The sequence below is a fragment of the Scaptodrosophila lebanonensis genome, unplaced genomic scaffold (assembly GCF_003285725.1).
Source record: "Scaptodrosophila lebanonensis strain 11010-0011.00,11010-0021.00 unplaced genomic scaffold, SlebRS2 tig00001415-arrow-pilon, whole genome shotgun sequence".
Lineage (NCBI taxonomy): Eukaryota > Metazoa > Arthropoda > Insecta > Diptera > Drosophilidae > Scaptodrosophila > Scaptodrosophila lebanonensis.
The window spans coordinates 4,825,392-4,846,185 of NW_022060742.1; the positions used below are offsets into that span (position 1 = coordinate 4,825,392).

The window sequence follows — 20,794 nt, forward strand, 5'->3', positions numbered from 1 at the left end:
CCAGCAACCATCCTAGGCTAAGCTAGAGAGGCAACTCAACTCAACACAAGGCACCGCAACGCAAGGCAAGGCAAGGCAGAAGCAACCGCAAAGCAAATAGGAAAAGTTATATCATTAAAGTAACAGAAATCGTACATATGTAAATGTCAGCTTGTTAACGGCGCTGGGGCAAAAGTTGAGCCTGACTGATTGAAAATGCAAATTGTGCAGTGAATCAACAGACTTGTGGTATCACCAGCAGAAGTAGAAACAGGAGCAGAAACATCAGCAGCACTATTGCGACCGCCAAAGCAACAAAAACAACAATTACAGCAAGAGGAGTGTTTGTGGCAGACAGTGAAGTGAGAAGTGGATTTGGGGCAGCGGCTAAAAAATATACATATAGACAAAACACAAAGCAATCAACTGCACGCACGTTGCACGGGGCGTATGCGTAACGCGAAGCATTAAAGCTGTTGGAAATGACACTCGCAAAATGTATCGTTGCAAAAACTGGTTTTGTGCGCGCAGCAACAACAACAACTACGTCGATGTTGCACTAAATGAGCCTACGCCCACGCCCGGGCCCACGCCGACGTCTAATAACATCAATAGTGTGCGAAACAAAGGCAATCAGCGCGAGCAACAACACCAACAGCACAACAGCTCGAATCGACCCACCGACGATGAACCACCGCACACACCACCACAGACAACGGGCGCCCATGTGGTCACTTTTTTGGATGATGCACCAAGCGGCAGCAACGGAACTAGCAGTGCTGGCATAACCAGCAGTCGAATCGTGACCACAGCCGAGCTCCACCAGGCCCACATGCTCGAGCATCATTCCAATTTGGATGCCATTGAGCAGGCCGATGATTTCATTTATGGTCCCGGTGCCGGATTGTCGCTTTGCGATGATAGTTTGCCATCGGCTAAGAATTGTTACCGTCTGGTCATGTTGGGGTAGGTGTTATATACTTGTGTATCTGTGTATATCTAGTTATATCTTTGTGTGTGGCTAACAATCTGTCGCTCTTGCAGCTCCTCACGCGCTGGCAAATCGTCGATTGTGGCACGTTTTTTGGGCAATCGGTTTGAGGAGGCCTATACGCCAACCATTGAGGAGTTTCATCGTAAACTGTATCGCATACGAAATGAGGTCTTTCAATTGGACATTTTGGATACTTCTGGCTATCATCCGTTTCCTGCAATGCGTCGTTTGTCATTTCTAACGGGTAAGTGGCACGACAACACAGATACATGTCTATGTGTTCGTGTGTATATGTAGTCGTATGTGTGACTGACTTTGCAATCCACACCAAACTCACGTTTCATCACTTAAGTTGCCGAGTGCCTGACGCTATTTAATGTCCTATAAATTATCATAAAAATCAGGCTCAGCTGTTGTTGAGCAGTCGCTCCTACATCTTTTGCCTTTTGTCACCCACACTCCACCGCATTCACACATACATAGAAGCTGTGCAACTGTGCGTATGCGCAATATTGGATACATATTGATGGCTGCTTCATTTAGTGGCAGCAAATTTGGTGAATACGCAAAGACGACGCATGAACGACACAGATACTCGTATATAACCAAATAAATAAGCCATAAATTAGCATTAACCAAATCAAACGCCGATTAATGTTGATTTAATGTTTAACTAAATTGCAGCACTAAACCTTGAGCTCATATTTTTTCTTTTTACAGGCGATCTTTTCATACTAGTGTTTAGCATGGACTCGCGCGAATCTTTCGAAGAGGTGGTGCGTTTGCGAGAGAACATTCTTGAGACTAAATGGGCTGCGTTGAATCCCGGCTCTGGCTTCAAAAAAAAGAGTTTGCCAAAAATACCCATGATACTGGCGGGCAACAAATGTGACCGAGAATTCAAGTGAGTTAGCAGCGAGTGGCAATTTTTCATCGATCTAGAATTAATGGAGCTCACATAATAGCTGCCATTTGTCCCTTCTTTAAGCCCCAGAAATTTAACTAATTTTGAAACATATAGTAGAACCATTTAGTATAAACAGAGAAAGGGGTCCCAGAACATGTTGGTTCGAAGGAGAAGAGCTTTCAATATTTGCAATTATGATAGGAAGAAACAAACATAATACAAATATGCAGGAAAAAGAAATGTGGATTGTAATAATCTAAAGAGCACTTGGAATTGTCCTATTTATTTTAGCACGGAGCCAGGAAGTTTATTTTGAATTTGGTTTCAGTTTCCAAACGTAAAAACAAAATCTAATCTAATTTCGAATTTGTTTCTATACGCCAACCAACGCTGAGTAACAATAGTAGGAGGTTAAAAGAGAGTAAGAGTGGCTGCACTCTACCGATAAATGTAGATGGAGAACACATCTTAACATCAAATTATCCAGTATGGTCAACTTTACATTCTACGATATATTCATTTTAATTCAAGTCTTAGCTTGACACAATACTACAAAGATATGTCAAAGTAAAATTCTTGGGCAGGAAATAGGTATAAATCTCAGAAGATATGTATTAATCTGTTTAAAATTGCCAGTGGACTGCCTCTAACCCTCATTCAAGTTCAAAATAATTTACAATTACATTGTTATTTTTATTTTTTAAGATTATTTGTTATTTGCGTTATTTGTCTATTAAATGTCTCACTGTCCTTTAACAGAACCGTGCAACTGGACGAGGTCATGGGTTACATAGCGGGTCAGGACAACTGTTGCACCTTTGTGGAGTGTTCGGCTCGTCAGAATTATCGCATCGATGATCTGTTTTATGCACTATTTATGGTCTCGAACTTGCCACTGGAAATGACGCCGAATCATCATCGGCGACTGGTGTCTGTCTTTGGAGCACCGTCGCCCCTGCCACCGCATGGTGCGAATGTGGGCGGTGGCAAAAAGAATGCCCTCTCCATAAAGCGACGTTTCAGCGATGCCTGTGGGGTGGTCACGCCCAATGCTCGACGCCCCAGCATACGCACCGATCTGAATCTAATGCGTTCAAAAACGATGGCGCTAAACGAGGGCGAGGGAGTGCGAACCTCGCGCTGGAACCGCTGTGTCGTAATGTGAAGTAATCCTGATCTCAGAGCCTATTGAGCTCTAGGTTGGGCGACCGGCCTTGTGATAGTAGTGTACGAGAGCAGTGGACACGGTCGGGGGCGGGCATAATTTTAAACGCAGCGTTTGGGTGATTTTGATATTTAATGTAAAAGCGAATAACGTACATACATATACATACTATATACTATATATACAACTTTTTTGCATTATTATTATGTTATAAGCCAACAATGAAAATTACATACTCGTATAAAAAAACTATGATTATTTCCATTTTACAAGTGCTATATGTACATGTCATTTCTGTCTGTCGCACAATTGCAAATATTTACTTTTCCTGCTCAACTAAACATACTTATATACTATACATATGTATATGTATATATAAGTACAACATGTATTTTGTCTAAATTCAATTGTTATATAATGGCACAAGTGTTTATTTTATGCACATATAAAAAATAGGAAATTAAAGAGAGCAGCAGCCGACGACAATAATGTTACAACAAAATTATGTATGTAGTACTATTGCGAATTGTTATTGAATTTAATTTCAAAATTGATAGTAGCAACAAATTCTATACATTTTTAACAGTTAATTTTAGAGTTATTGTTAATTGTTGAAGTTAACTCAGTATTTTATTTCTTGCCCAACATTTTACAAAACATGTCGACATTTGCATATCAGCAAAATCAAATAAAATAATAAAATAAATGAAGAAAACTATTCAAGTGAACCGAAGGAAAGAAAACCAAAGCTATCAAACCAAAACCAAACCAAACTTGACCTAAACTTGACTTGGGTCCAAACAAATTCTATGAACTTGTACACCGAGCAACTTTAAACTAACCTGCTAAATATGTATAAACAAACTCTCAGCTATACATACAGACTATATAACATTTACAAAACTGTAGTGTTAAACCGAATTTACCGGCAATAAATTCGAGATTCAACTAAAAATACTCATACTCATAGGCAAGGGTCGAAATGAAGGTACGCGTTGAACATTTAAATGATACGATTAAACCAAATAAAACATATGCGTTTCTTCGCTGATAACAATAACATTTATAAGATAAACATACATATGGAACAAAGACCAAATTATAGTTATACACAAGCATATATTAAATTAACTGAATTATGCAATTGAGCATGTGCTAACAATTTGTATAAAAGTTACACAGCCACTTGATTTATAAGCATAAATTTGAAATTAAATGAAATTAAATGGAAATCAAAGTGCATATATAGTATATTTACAATTTCATGTTGAATCAGGCACCGACCATTTGGTGTGCACTGACAATGATTTATTATGTCCTTATGTACTAAAATATTTGACCATAAAAATGCGTTTTAAAAATTGCAAGTATGTTAAGTAAACAATTTACCATTTGATGCTTTGGATTTGCATTATTTTAACATTAACAAAATAAATGAAAACTGAATAAAACAATTTGTTGAGACACTCACTTCAGTAGTAACAAAAATTTGGGTTGGTTATTAGAATCTTTAAATTTTGCAAAAGGTCAATATACAATTCGATTATATTTGGGGGCAATGAAATATTTATTTTCTGTATTTCTTTTACCGATCAGATGATTTTTTTATTATTTCTAAAATGCTTTGAGAGACCCTGTACTTCAAAAACTGCGAATATTAATGTTATTATACAGGCCCGTTCTTAGATCAAGCGTAGCTGCATTCTTGCTTCTATAAATAGGTGACAAAATTTGAATCGCAATCAGTTTCCCAGTTTCGTTTTCTCTATTTATGTAATTGTATTTAATGTTGAAGATGCAATAGAAAAATAAATAAAAATATAGTTAGTATCTTGCTTGTTAGTATCTTGAAGTGCTCCATGTGTGCTAGAGTCGAGCGCGCACAATTCTTAAATACCCTGGTATTTATTATTGTCTATTCTTGTATAGTACGAGTTAATGCACAATGGGCAAATTTAATACTCAAATTTAGTAAACAAAATTCCAAGAATTACGGGATTTATGGAAAAATTATTAAAAATATAATTTTATATACACTCATTATACATACACACATATATTGCACAGAACCAATTGATCTTTTCTAATATGAAGACAAAACGAAACGTTCCGTATTAGATTACCATTACATTTCTTATTTTTATTTACACAAATGTGTACGGTCCATTCCTTTTTTAAGCTTCATATTATAACCGCAAAGGATCGGGTTTTTTAGTTCCTTTCCTTTTCAGTATTGGCTTCTTTTCGCTGTCATATTTGATGTTTATACTCTGTACATAAAATGTACAAGAGTATATTAGGTTTTTTTTGTATCACTTGTTTTTCACTCCCTCCGCTGAAATAATAACTCGGATATGGTTTCACGGTATTTACAAATTTGTTGACTCACTGATTTTTCGTTTTGTTAGGATTTTTTTGAAAGTTAGCTTTAACCGCTACCAAAAAGCTTGACGTGTTTAAAAAATGTCCTAAAAGCTGGAAGCTACATTTTAGTACTGTAACTTTACCACGAAGCTTTTACACATATTTTCCAAGTTTCATACCGACATTAGAGCTTTAGGTAAAGCTCTGAATACTCTACCTTGGCCCACCTTACTCGACCCTTGCATTTGTTGCAGCAGCCGGCGAAACAATTGCCAAATTTGGCCCAAGCTTTATCGACCGTTTGATAAGGAGTCGATGTGAATTTTTGTTCCATGTCTTGACATTTAGGAACTTTTGTTACAAGATTACGCTTTAAGTAGACACACGAGCACCCACATGCCATTCATCAAAAATTTTGCACAAATTTAATGCAGCTGCCGGGAACACCTGGATTGTTGCGTGATATTTGAAATGCCGACAAAACAAATCAAAACAGACTCAGTAGCAGAAATGTTGCCGGCATGTCGGCAGGACTGGCAAGAATCTGCAGCACGTCGACATAAATTTAAAAGCATGTGCCTTACAAATTTATGTTTTCGAGACGCGCACAACCTGACAAAATAATTGCCAGTTGTCTCGACAGTCGGTGCCGGCACGTGTCCACACACATCGTCAATGCCGATAGTGTCGAGGACGACGACACATTCACGCCCAATTGAACCGATTAGCAGAGTGGGGGCCGCATGCTGGATTGCAGGACGCTAAAAAGTGCAGTCAATTTTAATTGTTTGTCTGATCGCAGACAGGAGCTATTAATGGGCTTATGGTTTATATGATATACTGCTCTGTGTGGCTTTTGTGCTTAGCTGCCTAACTTATGCACATTCGTCGGTTGTATGTGTGTGTTTGTGTGTGTTTGTGTGTGTGTGAGTATGTAGTGTATTTGGTATGAGCTTGGCACTCGATAATCGCTGCGGTTATTCTGTGGGGGTGTAGGTGGGGCGCCATTGACATGGTCTGCAATTTGCATATGCGGCTGCTCTAAATACTGGTGTTATTGCCATCGCCGCTGCCAATTGCATTACGAAAGCTGAATAATATTTGAAATTATTTGTTGTCGCACATTATGCTATATTGCTCATATTTGGCATCTACCTAATTAATAGTTAAGCGGTATTGGCACGCACACTTTTGCCAAAAGAGCATGCTAATTATCTTATCGGATTAGCAGCATGCAAAAGTTGGTCTAAAGAGAAATTCCCTGACAGGGCTTAGAATTAGCATTCGCACAACGAGAAAGTTTGTATTCCCCAGGCAATTAAATGAGCTGAAAAGCTTGTTACTTTTACCTCGTAATCTTTTATCTTCTTTTTAAAATTATCTTATGGAAAAAGTAGATGATGTAAGAATTATGTCTATCAATATTATGATTACAGTTAGTAACTCTTTGAGTTATAATTAGCACTTCCGGGTGGCATTTTAGCGATATGATTAATACAAATGATACAAATAATACAAACTAAAAAAACAGAAATATTAAATATAATTAAATATTGAAGAATTAAGGAACATACATGACTTTTTTTTTTGATTATATGTATTTTATTGCTACCCACATTAAACGTTTATTGCAGATATCATTGTTTAATTTTGGCCATGGCCAACAAATGTATTTTTTAAAGGATGTGTACAAGTGTGAAAAAAGGCAGCGACTTAATTCAATAAATAAAGACGGAAATTCCATAAAGTATCTATTATTTATATAATACCGATATTTATCTCTACGCTTTTTAAGCTTTTGATTTTCTTTCTGGAGGCTATTAGAAGCAAAATATTAAATTAACCATTTTAATTTTAAATACGTATTTATATGCATATCATATATATAATTTGTTCTCTATTGTTTGAATTTTGTTTGCCTTTAGTGTTGGTAAAGAGGCTTTTTTTAGAAATACTTAAAAAGGATTAACCAAAAAGCCATATATTGAAAAATTGTTCTTTCGATGAAAATTGAGCTGTTAGAGTTACTTTCTGATTTGACTATATATATTTATATCAGAAATTTGATTTATTTAAAAAACGATATCTAATTGATTTAATTAATTTTCCTTTATTTTAGGAACAATTAAGAATGCTTAAATTGACTGCAGGGTACATTTCTTTATCCATTATTACTTGTATATAGTGTGAAACTTATTTTCAAAAAATATTGGGGGTAGTGAACTAACTTGATGCTTTGATAATTTAGTTGTAATTATACTTGTATTTTAAAAATCGTTCAATGAAGTTAAAGTCAACTAGTCTATAGCAGCACTTTAATTAGATTTACTTTAGAAATAAATACAACTATAAAAATACTATAAGTTTTTTTTTTATCCAGAGCTGTATTGCTTTTAATAGCGATAACACATTACAAATTTGAGAACCGTGCACAAAAAATAATTTCCATTGCTAGAATCATTTCAAAATATTTTTCCTAGATCACCATCGGGAACCTTTTAGTCATCCCGCTCATACTTGTATGTATGCCTATAGGTATACAGAATAATTACATGAATGAAATGCTTAAAAAAAATTTAACACTGTGTTACATTCAGTAATTGCGAATGAAAACAACTTGTGAAGCCACAGTTTCTGAAGCTTACTGTCTGGGGCACGTATCAATAAATTCAATATTCAATTACTTAAAATACATATCTCGATATACTCGTACATATACTTGTATAAGCTGTTGTGATTTCGCATTTCATTTGCTTGCCCAATTTCCATTGAAACAAAAATCGATTCGGACGGCAAATGAAATATCATAGTGTTGCCACAAAAAATCTTTCTGTGTGAGTATAAAACAATGATGGAAAATAAGCGTAATGTACTTATACTATATGCAGCTGCAATCCGACTGTGAATGCAGACAGTAACAAAGGAAGAAATGGGAAAAGACGAGTATTATAGGAAAAAAATACATATAATTAAGCTTATGCCAGGGATCTTAAAATGTTGTAAGTATGACTGTCCGTTTAGGGAAAATTGTGTGCATTTTGATTTTATTTAAGTGCTTGTGAAGCAGGCATTATGAACGCCATACCGGTTTTGGCTGCTTAGCCTCAAAATATTTGCTTAAGTACCCAGCGACCAAAATAATAAAACTTCTATGCACGTTTCACCGACAGACTTTACTTAGTTGCACGAATATACATTCATACACACCCATATAAATACTGGAAAACTACGTAAACAAGAAACTTTCCGTGCAAACAAGATAAATATTTAGTGCAGTCAAACTTTCTTACAACGCACATTTTTGTGTAGGTATATTTTTTCTACAAACTTTTATAAAGAAAAGTCTCTTCGGATTGTAACAAAAATCTATTGAAGTGCTAACAAAATATAACTTTAATTATAGTAGGCCCAGGAATTCAGATGCCATATAGTCGCACGAGAAAAAACCATTATCTTTCACATAATATCTTCATAAATCAAAGATCTATTCGTTGGCCAATATTGCATCTACCGAGGTATGAAAAAATTGTACCTCTGGGAAACATTTACATACAATACTTACATACTGAGAAGAAATTTCTTTTTCTGCTTAACCATTTTTCAAATATCCAAAATGATTCGATCAAATAGATATCAGAATTACTTTGTAGGAACAAGAAGTGAATTAAACTTATTCAAAAATATATATTCAATAGGATAGATAGATTCCTAGGTCTATGTCTCTATGTCTTGCATGGAAGTCAAATGGTTTTTAAAATATTCCCCACGAATACAATGAATGCGTAACATTTTAAGTGAATATTAATAAATAATAATTTGAAGGCTAGGGCAATTGGCTGTTAAGTGATTCATAAGATATTGCTATATGAGTCGATGTGAAGAGATGAATATCCGAAACAAAAACTGTTACAGATCCAGAATAAATATTATTTATATGATACTATCGGAATGATTACTTTGTTTAATAACCCAATTAATGGCCTCTATTATTCTTGCTAAAGTTGTTTGACTGTAGAGGTAACTGTGGCGCCTTAAAGTCTCCTACACCTGTGCAGGTTACGCGCTTACACGTGCAACAAAAACAAAAACAGCAGCAGCAACTGAATGAGAGTCGCGGACGAGTTAACAGTAGCTGAAAGTTACTGCTATCGTCATCGTCATCGTCGCCACCGTCGTCGTATTTGCTTATTGTGTTTGTAAACATTGCTAACAACTTGAGTAATGCCGGCGACAATGCGCCAAGGCAGTTTCTACCGCAGCTGTTTCTGTTTCTGTTGTTGTTGTTGCTTCTGCTACTGCTGCTGCTGCTGCTGCTGTTACAATTGCTAATAGAAAGGCAGCCGTTGCTGGAATTGGTAATGTGTGCAAGTGAGTATCTGTGTGTGGGTGTGCTGTGTTGTATTTGTAAGTGAGTAGCGCGGAAATACAATATATACATATGCCACATCGCTGACTGCATAGGTGTGTAAATATATATGTGTATTTATATATGTGTGAGCTCAAGTTGGAAGTGCTCAAGTTTTTCAATTAAAAGTTGCTACCTTTTTGTGTTGCTGCGGCGGCATTACATAAATATGCGAACCTGCATGAACAAACAAACAAACATACAAAGGTATATATATATAGGGGGGCGTGTATCGTGTGTGCGTGTTGGTGTTTGTGGGTACGACTGACTAATAGCTTTCACTCTTGGCTATTTACCAATCAGCAAAACACACACACACACACACACACACATACATACCCCTCAAACCTGATATCAATCCATAAGTCTCGCGGGTCATTGTAAGTACAAACAAAAACATCACAGTGAGAAAAAAGATACCGAAAGAGAGGGGGACGAAACCGCAGGTGTTGAAGTCCAGAAGCATTATAAATTCAAACGAAAAATACCGAAACGTCAAACAAATTGCAAGTTTTCAGTTACATTTCCGCAAAAACGTTGCACAAATAATATGTTGTCGACAACGCTGCGCCGCAAAGTATGCAACAAAAGCCCTCGCTATATCGAATGCCACATGATGCAGCACGACAAAGTGAAGGTGTTGCCCCACAGCAATACTAAAACATAACCCTCTGGCACGGTCTCAGTCTCAGTCTCGGTCCCGGGCTCGCCTCATGGCAGTCCGCCAATCGGCGTCTTCGACTTGGCATGCACCTGCAACACCAGTATGTGAATGAGTGTGCGTGTGTGCTGCTGCTCGCCTGACAAGTTGAAATGTTGACGGCTCACTGACATTGCGTGTGTGTGTGTGTGTGTCTGTGTGTGTGTATGCGCTGCTTGAATGGAATGTATGTATGAATGATTTTGTGGCGTTGCGCCGTTGAAAAATCATACAAAGTTATGCAAATTTTGATGTGGCAACCACGTTCCTGTCACCGCCGCCAACATCGTCGTCAGCTACGTCGTCATCGTCATCGTTGTAGTAGTCGCTGCTGGCGCATTGGTTTTTGCGGTTCGGCATGCATAATTGTTGGTTTTTAGTTACACGTTAGGTCGCGCATGCATACAGAGCTGTTGAATGCAGGCGGCAGCCATAATAGTATTTGCGAAACTTCTACCATACACCAAAACAGTTAGGCCTCGATTATAATGAGCCTAACTGCACAATTTGTTGTATTTTATTAACAGACCTATTTCGAATAATACAATATCTCTTAAACATGTTTATTTTTTGTTAATATGCATAAGCGTTCTATTTCTTAATTTAGAAAATCAATTTTGAAGAAACATAAACATAACAGCATAATTTCGAAATACTTGTAAGATAAACATCCAAAATAAACAAATGTAAATTTATGAGAGTAGCAAACAAATTGGTTTGGAATACGTAGTAATTTTATTTACATTTATAGCTTGAGGTTAAAAATATACACATCAAACTATCTTTCTAAGCACATGGGCTTTAATTAAAATAAAAACTCAATTATGCCCGTTGTTTTTGGCTCAGAGAATTTTTAAGCAAACATGATTGTTTTAAATTAAATTATTTTATTGGGTTTCAAAGGATTTTCTACATAAAGGCGAAAAATATACAAGTATTTTAGAAATGAAATCCTACAATGAAACGGCCGTCTAGCTATTAGAAATGCTATCGTGTTTCAACTGTACCTATATAGAAAATATGTATACCATATACATATGTATGTAGGTGTAATCCAATGACTGCGGCGACTCCAATCAGTCGTAATCAAAATCACATAGGCATTCGTACATGCATACTTACGTTTGTACTACATTTATAGAACTAGAACAATAATAATTTCTTGGCAATTTCTTATGTTACTTTGTTGGTGTTCCTTTCCTTTTTTTTGCAAGCGCCTGTTATTTAACTTGGGGCTATCATCAAAAAACAATTCCTGGGCATGGCGTTCGCAAAATAATGGACGTTAGGCCGCGCTTGATAAGCTAAATGATAAATTGTTTTTATTCGTGACATATGCTTGTGTGGTTAGAGTTTAGTGCCGCACATTCACATGTGGAACGTGCTGGAGCTGTGAAATCTACAGCATCCTTGTACCCGCCTGTCAGGGAGGATGTGCGCCCAAATGTTTGCAACATGTTTTGGGATGCTCTGCGTGAAGTGCGACAAGAAAGTTGCGCATGTATGTTGTTTGTTCCTTTTTTGCTGCTACGTATAATAAAAATATAAAAAAAGAATAACATGCCGAAAAACTTGTAAACGCGCTTGGGCACAAAAGTGAAATCTAATAAGCTTAAGGCTAAATGTGTTATGATGAATAATGACATTGTCAGGCACATGGAATTCCAAAAGTTTGCGGCGCCTAATTGAAAAGTGCAAATAATACAACTTAAATGGCATATGAAGAGGTGGTAGTACGCAGATTTTAGCAGTGTACTTGTATATCTACACAACTGCGATGACCTCAACAACAGCCCTTAACCACAAGTTTCCACCTACACCCAACCACTCCCTTAACACACAATGGCCGCACGGGCCTCTGCTTCAGTTTCTGTTTCAGTTCCAGCTCCAGTTCTTCACTGACTACGCAGCTAATCAACTAATACAAAATTTTCGTATTCATTCATTAAATTAAAATTTCATCTTGCTCATCTGGTTTGATTGCCTTGCGCCTAAGTGGCATTCACAATCCCAACCGTTGGCTGTTGGTTTCCTTGCTGCCCGTATGTCTGTCTGTATGTATGATTGTCTGAATGTCTGCATGTTTGCCGACTTGTGTGCTTGTTTAACTGTCGGATTGACTGTCAGAACCAACTATGTTGCCTGGGCATTGAAATTCATAAAGCATCAATATCTGCGCGCCGAATTTGGAGCCTTCCTTGCGCTTTTTGTTTGAAATCATTTGCTTTAATTCAAGTGAAAAATTATTTAAATTGCTTATCAAATACGCGCTGCTGACGGAACATAGCTGTTTATTTGGTTATTGGTTGCCAACTTGTACACACACACACACAGTTACACACACACTGATACCCATACACAATCGTGCAGTTGGCGGTTGTATGTCTGAAATAAAGATTTCTTTTGTGTTTTTTGAAGCGCTTGTGTGGCATTTTTGATGGGTTTTTGTTTTATGAAATCGAAATGAAAATGAAAATTGATTCCAAGTCAAATGAAAAATATTGATCAAAGTAATTTCTTGCCGCACGCAATCGTAGGCTAACAATTTTGTTTTCGTTTTGTTTTATTTGTTATGAGAGAAATTTACGTGCTCATGCATGCACAAAATACTTGTATTTGAATACGGGGGGCAAAGCTTTATTTGCATAGACAAAACTTAGGCATAAACTTTGCCTGAATATCAATGCGAACTTTTCTGCTCTGCCGAAGTTCAATCAAAGTTTTTAGAGCATTGCCCAGAATCCTGAAAAACATAAGTAATGACATTAAATTATAATTCCGGATTGGAGATTTTAAATAAATTCCACAAATTCTAAGAAATATCAAAAAATAAAGTTCTTGTTTTTATTCATCTACTTGTATGCGAGATAAATATATTGGTAAGTTACTAATGGTGTGCATTCAAATTTACTTCATGCAGTATTTTTTATATACATAGACTTTATATATTGATGAACTTATAAAAACTTTCTACGATAAATGTAGATATTTCTTTCGAGTGGGGATAGTTTAAACATATCGTGCACGTAAATTTTTTAGCTAGTATATACATATACATATACTAAAATGTATTTAGAAAAAGGAAAATGAGTCTAAATTATTTTTGTGCCTCGATTTTTGCATCAGGGTTTTTAGCTCGACGTTTATTAATGTTGAAAATCAATAATGTAAGAAAAACTACTCATATATATGGCTTGGAAAAATGAAAGCCACCCCAGTGGTTCTCCAGCTTTCGCCAACAAAATGGATAAGAGTTGTAAGTTTTGCTTTGTTTTAAGTATTGTTTTTGGTTTTTTATTATTTATTTTTACTTTTTTTATTTAAATATTTTAAGCTTACGACTAGAGGGTTCTCTGTGTTCATTTTGATTTCACTAAATGTAATTAATTGTATTATGTATATATTTATTCTTTAGTACCTTCCATTCTTCTGTTTAACTGACTTGATTTAAGTTGCGTGTGGAGTTTTTGTTGTTTACCTTAGATCTTAAGTTATGTATTACAATTATAATTTATTACAATACAGTATTAAGCTGGAAATGCATTGATTAAATGCAAAAGAAATTATGTAACTAACTAGAACTATAATTCATTTTAAATATTCGTAGTTTTTTAAAGTTACACTTCTGTTTATATGCATAATATTTTTGAATTTATGGCTACGATTTATCTCCACTTGTTCAGTTACGCTCTTATAAAAAATCGTTTGGTTTTCATATAAATATTTAATATTGAGTATTCCAATTGCAACTACGAGTAAAAATTTTAGAAATCAAAATCTGAATTGAGTATTTCTATCCTCCCTTTTGTTTTTGTGTGTTTCTTATAAAAACAGAATGTTCGTGATTTTCTTAATCTCTACACAATAGAGTTGACAGCTAAAAATGTTTGGTTTAGAAAATCGATCGTATTCTGTGGTTGTTTGTTTTAATTCATTTACACATTTAGAAGTCTTTTGACAAAAATACATTAATATGAATGTATGTATATGTATTTATGTATATACAGCAGCCATTTTTAAAATGTATTTTCCAGTGGAGTTTTCCTTTAGTTGTGTCCTTCAATCGTTTTGTCGCGCTTCTAAATACATAGGAGACTAATTTGGCCTGTGTACGCAGTTGGAAATGATTTGCTCTGTTTCTCTAAATACATACAAGAGATATGCATAAATATGTGAGTATGTATGTATGCATGTATGTATTTACTTGAATACTATGCAGTTCTGTATGATGCGCAACGTGTTCTTAATTATAAAATTACATTAGGTTTTATATATTATTATATTTACCATAAAGTTACAAATACCTTTCGTCGCTTGTACAAAAACGGTTCTCGTTATTTTTGTTGCAGTTGTTGTTTTTGTCGAACATACAAAAATTTTACATATTACAAATTATTTGATCTGCCTATTTATTAGTGTTTTTATTACCTACAATATGTATGTATGTATGTATAGTATGTATGTATTTTTATGCAATCTCGCACTTGCCGTTTGTTTTACTTAAGTATTTTTTGGTTTTGTTTGGAATTCACTGATTATATGCATGGCCATGATTTACGTTTACATTTAATGTGTGTAGTATGTGTTTGTGTTTGTATTTGTATTTGTGTGATTGTGATTCTGAGAGTACGCATGTACGCTGTGAATGACTGGCATTGTTGTTGTCATCAGGGCTCGCCCGCCTTACAGCAGTAAATTGTCTAAATGCGCCGCATACTCCTGAGCCGTGCTGAACTCGTCGAGCTGCCGTTGACTGTAATGAGCAAAGTTTCGTAGCCATAAAATGTTAATGCCAAATCAATAGAAATTATTTCAATGTTGCAAGCATATACATACAAGTATGTATGTTTGTTTATTCAAATGGTACACTCACCTGTCGCTAACATCCCGCTTTTTCCGCCGATCCTGCGACAATGCCTCCACACACAACACAATCAGCTTGCCATCGCAACTCTGGCGCTCCTGATCGAGCAGCTTATTGCCAAGCAAATTGCTGGCATAGCCAAATTTGTCCCGTGCGCTCGAATGCCAGGCATCACAGTAAGTGTCCATTGAACGCTCCCCATTTGGCAGCGAGCCGTGCCACACCAACTTGAGCGGCCTGTGCAAATGGAATAACAGAAGAAGGGGCGAAGGAGTCAGTACAGTGGTTCGTTAAGCTCCAGCCAGAAATTGTCAATTACCATAATGGATCTGTCAAGACGTTCTTGCCACTGAAACTGTAAATACGCGGTGCCTGCGAAAAGAAGCCACCCTGTCCGTTGAAAATCCCCTTCCACGAATTGAAGAGCACATCGCCTCGCGTATTGACAACGGGCAGATCACGGTCGGCCACACGCACAATGGAGTCCAGATTTTGTACTCTGCATAAGGTATTCAGTATTTAGTTTAGTATATTGCTTTGTTTAGTATACTGCTGGACGCTTGCATGCGACAACTAATGATTAAATAGTCTAGCATCTTGTTATGAATATTATTTTCAGTTCATGTGTTTTAGTCAAAATAAGTCGTACAAGTTAGTTTTATATTTCTACTGTTGTTCCCTCAATGCCATTTAATTTTCTCATAAGCTTTAATTTTTTTCCGCCTTTTCATAGCTTAAGTTTGTAAATTTTAGCTTGTACTATGTATAATTAGTATATCAAGTAATGACAAAACAGCAAACTTTTAGGGTAAGTAACACAATAGTACAAAGTAATTTATTTGTAGTTTTTAATAAAAGGTCTAGGAGTCTAATTGTTATGCCAAATGTATTCCTTTGATGGAGCTTTTAAACACGCAACAGAACAGATACTGTTTAAGTTTTGCTTGAAATTCCCATCTCTATCGTCTACAGCTCGGCTGTTGTAGGTAGTACGTGCCTCTCTCCACATGTTCTTTTTATTTATTTATGTTTTTCTTTTTTCCATCCGGCAGCGTTAGTATTCATTTTGTTGCGTATGCCATCAAACGGCATTTCCGTAACGACTGCCTAACCTCTCCCCTTCATGTTACCGCCCTTTATCCACTGCCCTTGCTCCACACGTCAGTCATTCACCGTTTTGTGCGCCACCCAAACAAAACCAAGCCCAACCACACAGAGCACTCGGAGCCTGACGTTGTGCAAATAAATTGTACGAAATTGTTTTCAAAAGCTTTTGTTTTCATATTTTCTGCGCTTTTCGCTCGCTTTGGTCTCAAATATCAAGATTAAATTCCAGCTAATGAGCTCAGCCTGAAAGGTTAGTCCATGTATCTACTCGTAAAAGTGCGGCCATGGCACACGATGCGCATAAGCACCGCCCTCCCATCGAACAGAGCGAGCCTGGCCAATTTATTATACAAAACTGTCGAGTCTGGCAAAATAATGCCGGAGTGCCCACACTTCGAAGCCGAGTATATTCCCATAAAAGAAAAGTCTAAATGTAGATAAGACACACACACTGAACTGACAGCCACACCTCATTAGGCGGACGTGGTGCACTTACCTGGATGAGAGGAACGCTTTGAATGTGCCCCGCAACCCGGCGCGTCGTCCTTGGCGATAACAGGCGAAATCGGCACCGCGAATTCCTTGCAGGTCGCCTACATAGGGCTCATTTAGAGCCGCTACGCGCAGCTATTGAAAATATGGCAGGTAATTAATCGAGAATTTATTTCAAATATTTTCAAATTTAATTAATGGAGATTTTTATGACTGTTTGGAGAATGACAAAAATATGCAAAATATTGGGAACAGCCATTAAAATGATAATGTTTGTAGAAAACCAATGAGGGAACAAAATTAATATCAAAGTAAATATACAATTAATTCGAAAATGTGTGGGCAGCTAATTTAAAAAGTAACCTCAGATTACAGTTGATTGGGAAATTTTTTAATGGATCCTTAAGCACTCACCATTCGTGGATACCACTACGATTGGCATTATTGTTTTTTTTTTTTTAATTATTTGTAGCGTTTCCAGCATTTGCAGCAAAGTCGCGCAAGCGTAAAAAAAAAAATAAAAATGATTTTGTAAAATTCCGAGTACATTCAACGTTTCTTATTTTATTAGAAGACAAAAATAGAGCAAACTATGTATACGACCATATTGAATACTCTAAACTGATACAAAATACAAAGAAGCTTGTTAAAAGACTTTTAGAAACACTTAGTTCTTGGGCTAAATAGCGAAAAAAACGTTCATAAATCAAAGAACTATTAAATGTGATAAAGGCTCAATTACGCTGATTTTGAAACAATACTTGTAAAAATATAAGAACAAGTACAACTTTTATATTCTAAGATAGTTCTTTTACCGTCTTCGCAATAGGCTGTTTAAAACATTATGTAATGCAATTGAACTGGATGTCGAGTGCTTGATCTTTGCAGAAAATGGTAAAGTTCCTTTTAGATTTTTAAATTTATCAACTAAGCAGCTTCTGTTTGAGTTAAACTTGATGTTCGAGGGGTATTTCTATATATTCTCACTTATAAATACACATATATGCAAACACTATGACCCTGAAAGTCTATTGCGTCTCAGTTTCATCGCAATACTACAAATATTTCTTCTATTTCACGTTAATTGGCTAAAAATTAATAGGAAAGAGTATTTGATTCTGAATTCATTGCCAATGACTATTTCTGAATTATTTAATGGTAATAAATTACTCCGGATCTATTTTTCAGAACTTTCAATCACTTTAATTTCAATTTAATGAAATTAAAATTTTAAAAAATTTTGATTGCAACCATAACCACGATTCTTAATAATGCTTTAAATGACTCATTACCCAGTATTAGCCGCTTATTACAATTCATTTCGAAGCTGGAAATGTGAGTTTTCATTGCACCAAAAGGTGTATTTTTTTAGACAGCCTATCGGCACAAACAGTTAAGAGAAACAAGAATATAAAGCACAACAAAATGAAAAGCAACTACAACAATTTTGTTCGTTACATCACACTGAACTTAAAAGGCAATTTGCACTAATTAGAAACATTTCCATAGACCAACTAACATAACGAAATTATGTACTATAATTATATTGGATGCGTTAATTTGAATCATTTTGGTTTTGGTCGTTTTTTGTTATTAGTAGGCGAATATTGTATTTTATTTGTTTAATTTAATTACCGTTTCGTATTCGGGCGCGGTTGTGAACTGCATTTAATAACAATTAATTATTAACGATTTTAGTAGTGCCTATTAATAAAATTTGCTTTTTTCTCTACTGTTTTGTATTAATTATTGAATTAGTAATATTTCTGTGTGTGTATTTTACGCTTGTACTATACATATTTGTTGTAGTACTTGTTTCACAAAACTGTGCACATATACATACGAGTACATACTTGTATATGAGCTTTGGTTTAATCATGATGTATCGATAATTGTGGAGTGTGAACAATTTTATAGGTAAATTAGAAAATTGCAAAAACGGTTTCGATGCAAACAGCTTTGAAGAGAATTATTAAATTTTGGTTAAATAAATACGTAAACATACAATGTAAATATTTGCATGGTAACAAAATTTCTGTCGTAAAAAAAGTTAAGCGTGTTGGTCTGTTTAGTTATGTATATAAACCATAGGATGCGCATATTTCGTCAAATTCATAGAAATTATGTTATTTATTTACTTGACTGCGTGTAGTAAGGGGAATATAGAAATTTCTATGACATGGCTGGAGGGCATTTTGAACTAAATTGAATGGTTTAATTCTTATGCGTTGATTATACTCAACACAGCTGATAATCGAAATTTCATTAACTCAAATGTATTGGTTAGTTGAGTGACGTGGACATCTCTACCACTAGCAACAATTGCAGACTACTGTAATTTTGATTCATTTTTCTAACCTCTATCCTATTTTTATATACAAGTATTGTATGCCAATACTCCACCCCTTACCAGGCGGTAGAATGAATAACGATTATGGTAGTGTAGTGGGAAAAAACAATACTAAATAATAATAATATCTGTACTATTTTCAATCTCCTTTTGTTTTAAAAAACAAAACAACAAAACAAAACTATTAAATATGCTTATTGCTTTTATAACTTTTCATGTTGTACGGCATTGTTGTATATACTATATTTATGGTGCCCTTCCTTCATTATTGCACAAACCATCTTAATGCTACAGACAAAGTTTTACGAATGATAACATTTATAAAAACAACAAATGGATGAATATTAAGATACTGATGCATACTTAAAAAAAAAAAGGTTTGAAATTTGAAAAAGGCAGTTCTTTGCATAGAAACCATTTCATCAATATTAGTAAGAAAAGTGACGTGTATAGAATTTTGTAAATCTTTGTACCGACACATATCTCTGTTACTTACCGTCGGCGTGTTGAGCAATGGTGGGGGGCTGTTTAATAAGTTCTTCGATTGCAAGTCGAAACGCACAGATGGTGCCACTGTGGTGGGTGGTGCGGGTGTTGCAATTGGTACCAAGGTGCCCAGCTGTAATGAAAGAAGGAGCCAAAAATTAAACTCAAACGTAAAGGAAAGAAAACATCGAAGCACACCAGCCCTTCACAGCCAGTCAAACAGACGTTTGATGAATTTCAAATTAATAAAACAGCAGCCGAATGCAAAATATATTTTAAGGCCCGCAGCCTATGTGTGGGCTTTTGCCGCAATCCCCGGCCCACGCACCAAACTGAAGACCCACTTCAAGTAGTTAATATTTCAGTAAAGGAGCTTGCAACATTACGAAATGAAATCTGCGTCGCGCTGTATCAAAACTTTTGCTCAAATATTTGCATTTCGTGTAGGAATATTTGTAAATTTGTGACACAAAAGGACGCTGTTCGTCAGTTCGTCAACTCGTCGACTCATCAGCACTGTCCCCTTTTTTGAGCGCTATACTCGTATATATATTTTTTGAGCGAATTAAGGTCAATTTTTCGACAGCTTTGTGGCGTTCGTCGTGCCATAATGCGATGCCGCCATTTTACTGTCTACTGCGACGACGACTGACAAAACTTTTAATTACTATTTTGAACTTTAAGTAGTCGGCTCGTGTACTGAAATCTAATTAGTATGGCGGAAGAGGCGATCCAACAGCAGTAGCAGTAGCAGTAGCTACCAGCAGCTAAACCTAGTGACAACACGGAGGCGTTTTGGCTTAATTTGGCGGCGTGTTTATGATAAATTTGTACTTTGATGTTGCTTTGTATATATATGCATGTACACTCCTTTAAATAGAAACATCAACTATAGGACAAAGACTCCTTCTTCATATCCAGGTCATTAGAAACAGCTGCAATAGCATTGAACAATTTAAACAGCGAAATATGAAAATTCTA

The 20,794-nt window shown here is 35.8% G+C and overlaps 2 protein-coding genes across 2 annotated transcripts in view; one reads left to right on the forward strand and one right to left on the reverse strand.

Annotated features, from left to right (window-relative positions):
* Positions 1-138: 138 nt before the first annotated feature.
* On the forward strand, positions 139-3,251 carry LOC115632958 (GTP-binding protein Rhes). The gene is made up of 4 exons (XM_030530257.1): positions 139-945; positions 1,024-1,217; positions 1,694-1,877; positions 2,640-3,251. The coding sequence occupies exons 1-4, from the start codon at positions 476-478 to the stop codon at positions 3,043-3,045; spliced, it is 1,254 nt and encodes a 417-aa protein (XP_030386117.1). The 5' UTR covers positions 139-475; the 3' UTR covers positions 3,046-3,251.
* Positions 3,252-14,051: 10,800 nt separating this feature from the next.
* Positions 14,052-20,794, reverse strand: part of LOC115633094 (collagen alpha-1(XVIII) chain) — an 84,288-nt gene continuing 77,545 nt past the window's right edge. The window contains exons 17-23 of the mRNA XM_030530474.1: positions 19,824-19,946; positions 18,613-18,639; positions 17,392-17,406; positions 16,982-17,112; positions 15,698-15,877; positions 15,388-15,615; positions 14,052-15,267 (exon numbers count right to left, since the gene is read on the reverse strand). Of these exons, the coding sequence (XP_030386334.1) occupies positions 15,198-15,267; positions 15,388-15,615; positions 15,698-15,877; positions 16,982-17,112; positions 17,392-17,406; positions 18,613-18,639; positions 19,824-19,946 (774 nt within the window). The 3' untranslated portion in view covers positions 14,052-15,197. The remainder of the gene's footprint in view (positions 15,268-15,387; positions 15,616-15,697; positions 15,878-16,981; positions 17,113-17,391; positions 17,407-18,612; positions 18,640-19,823; positions 19,947-20,794) is intronic.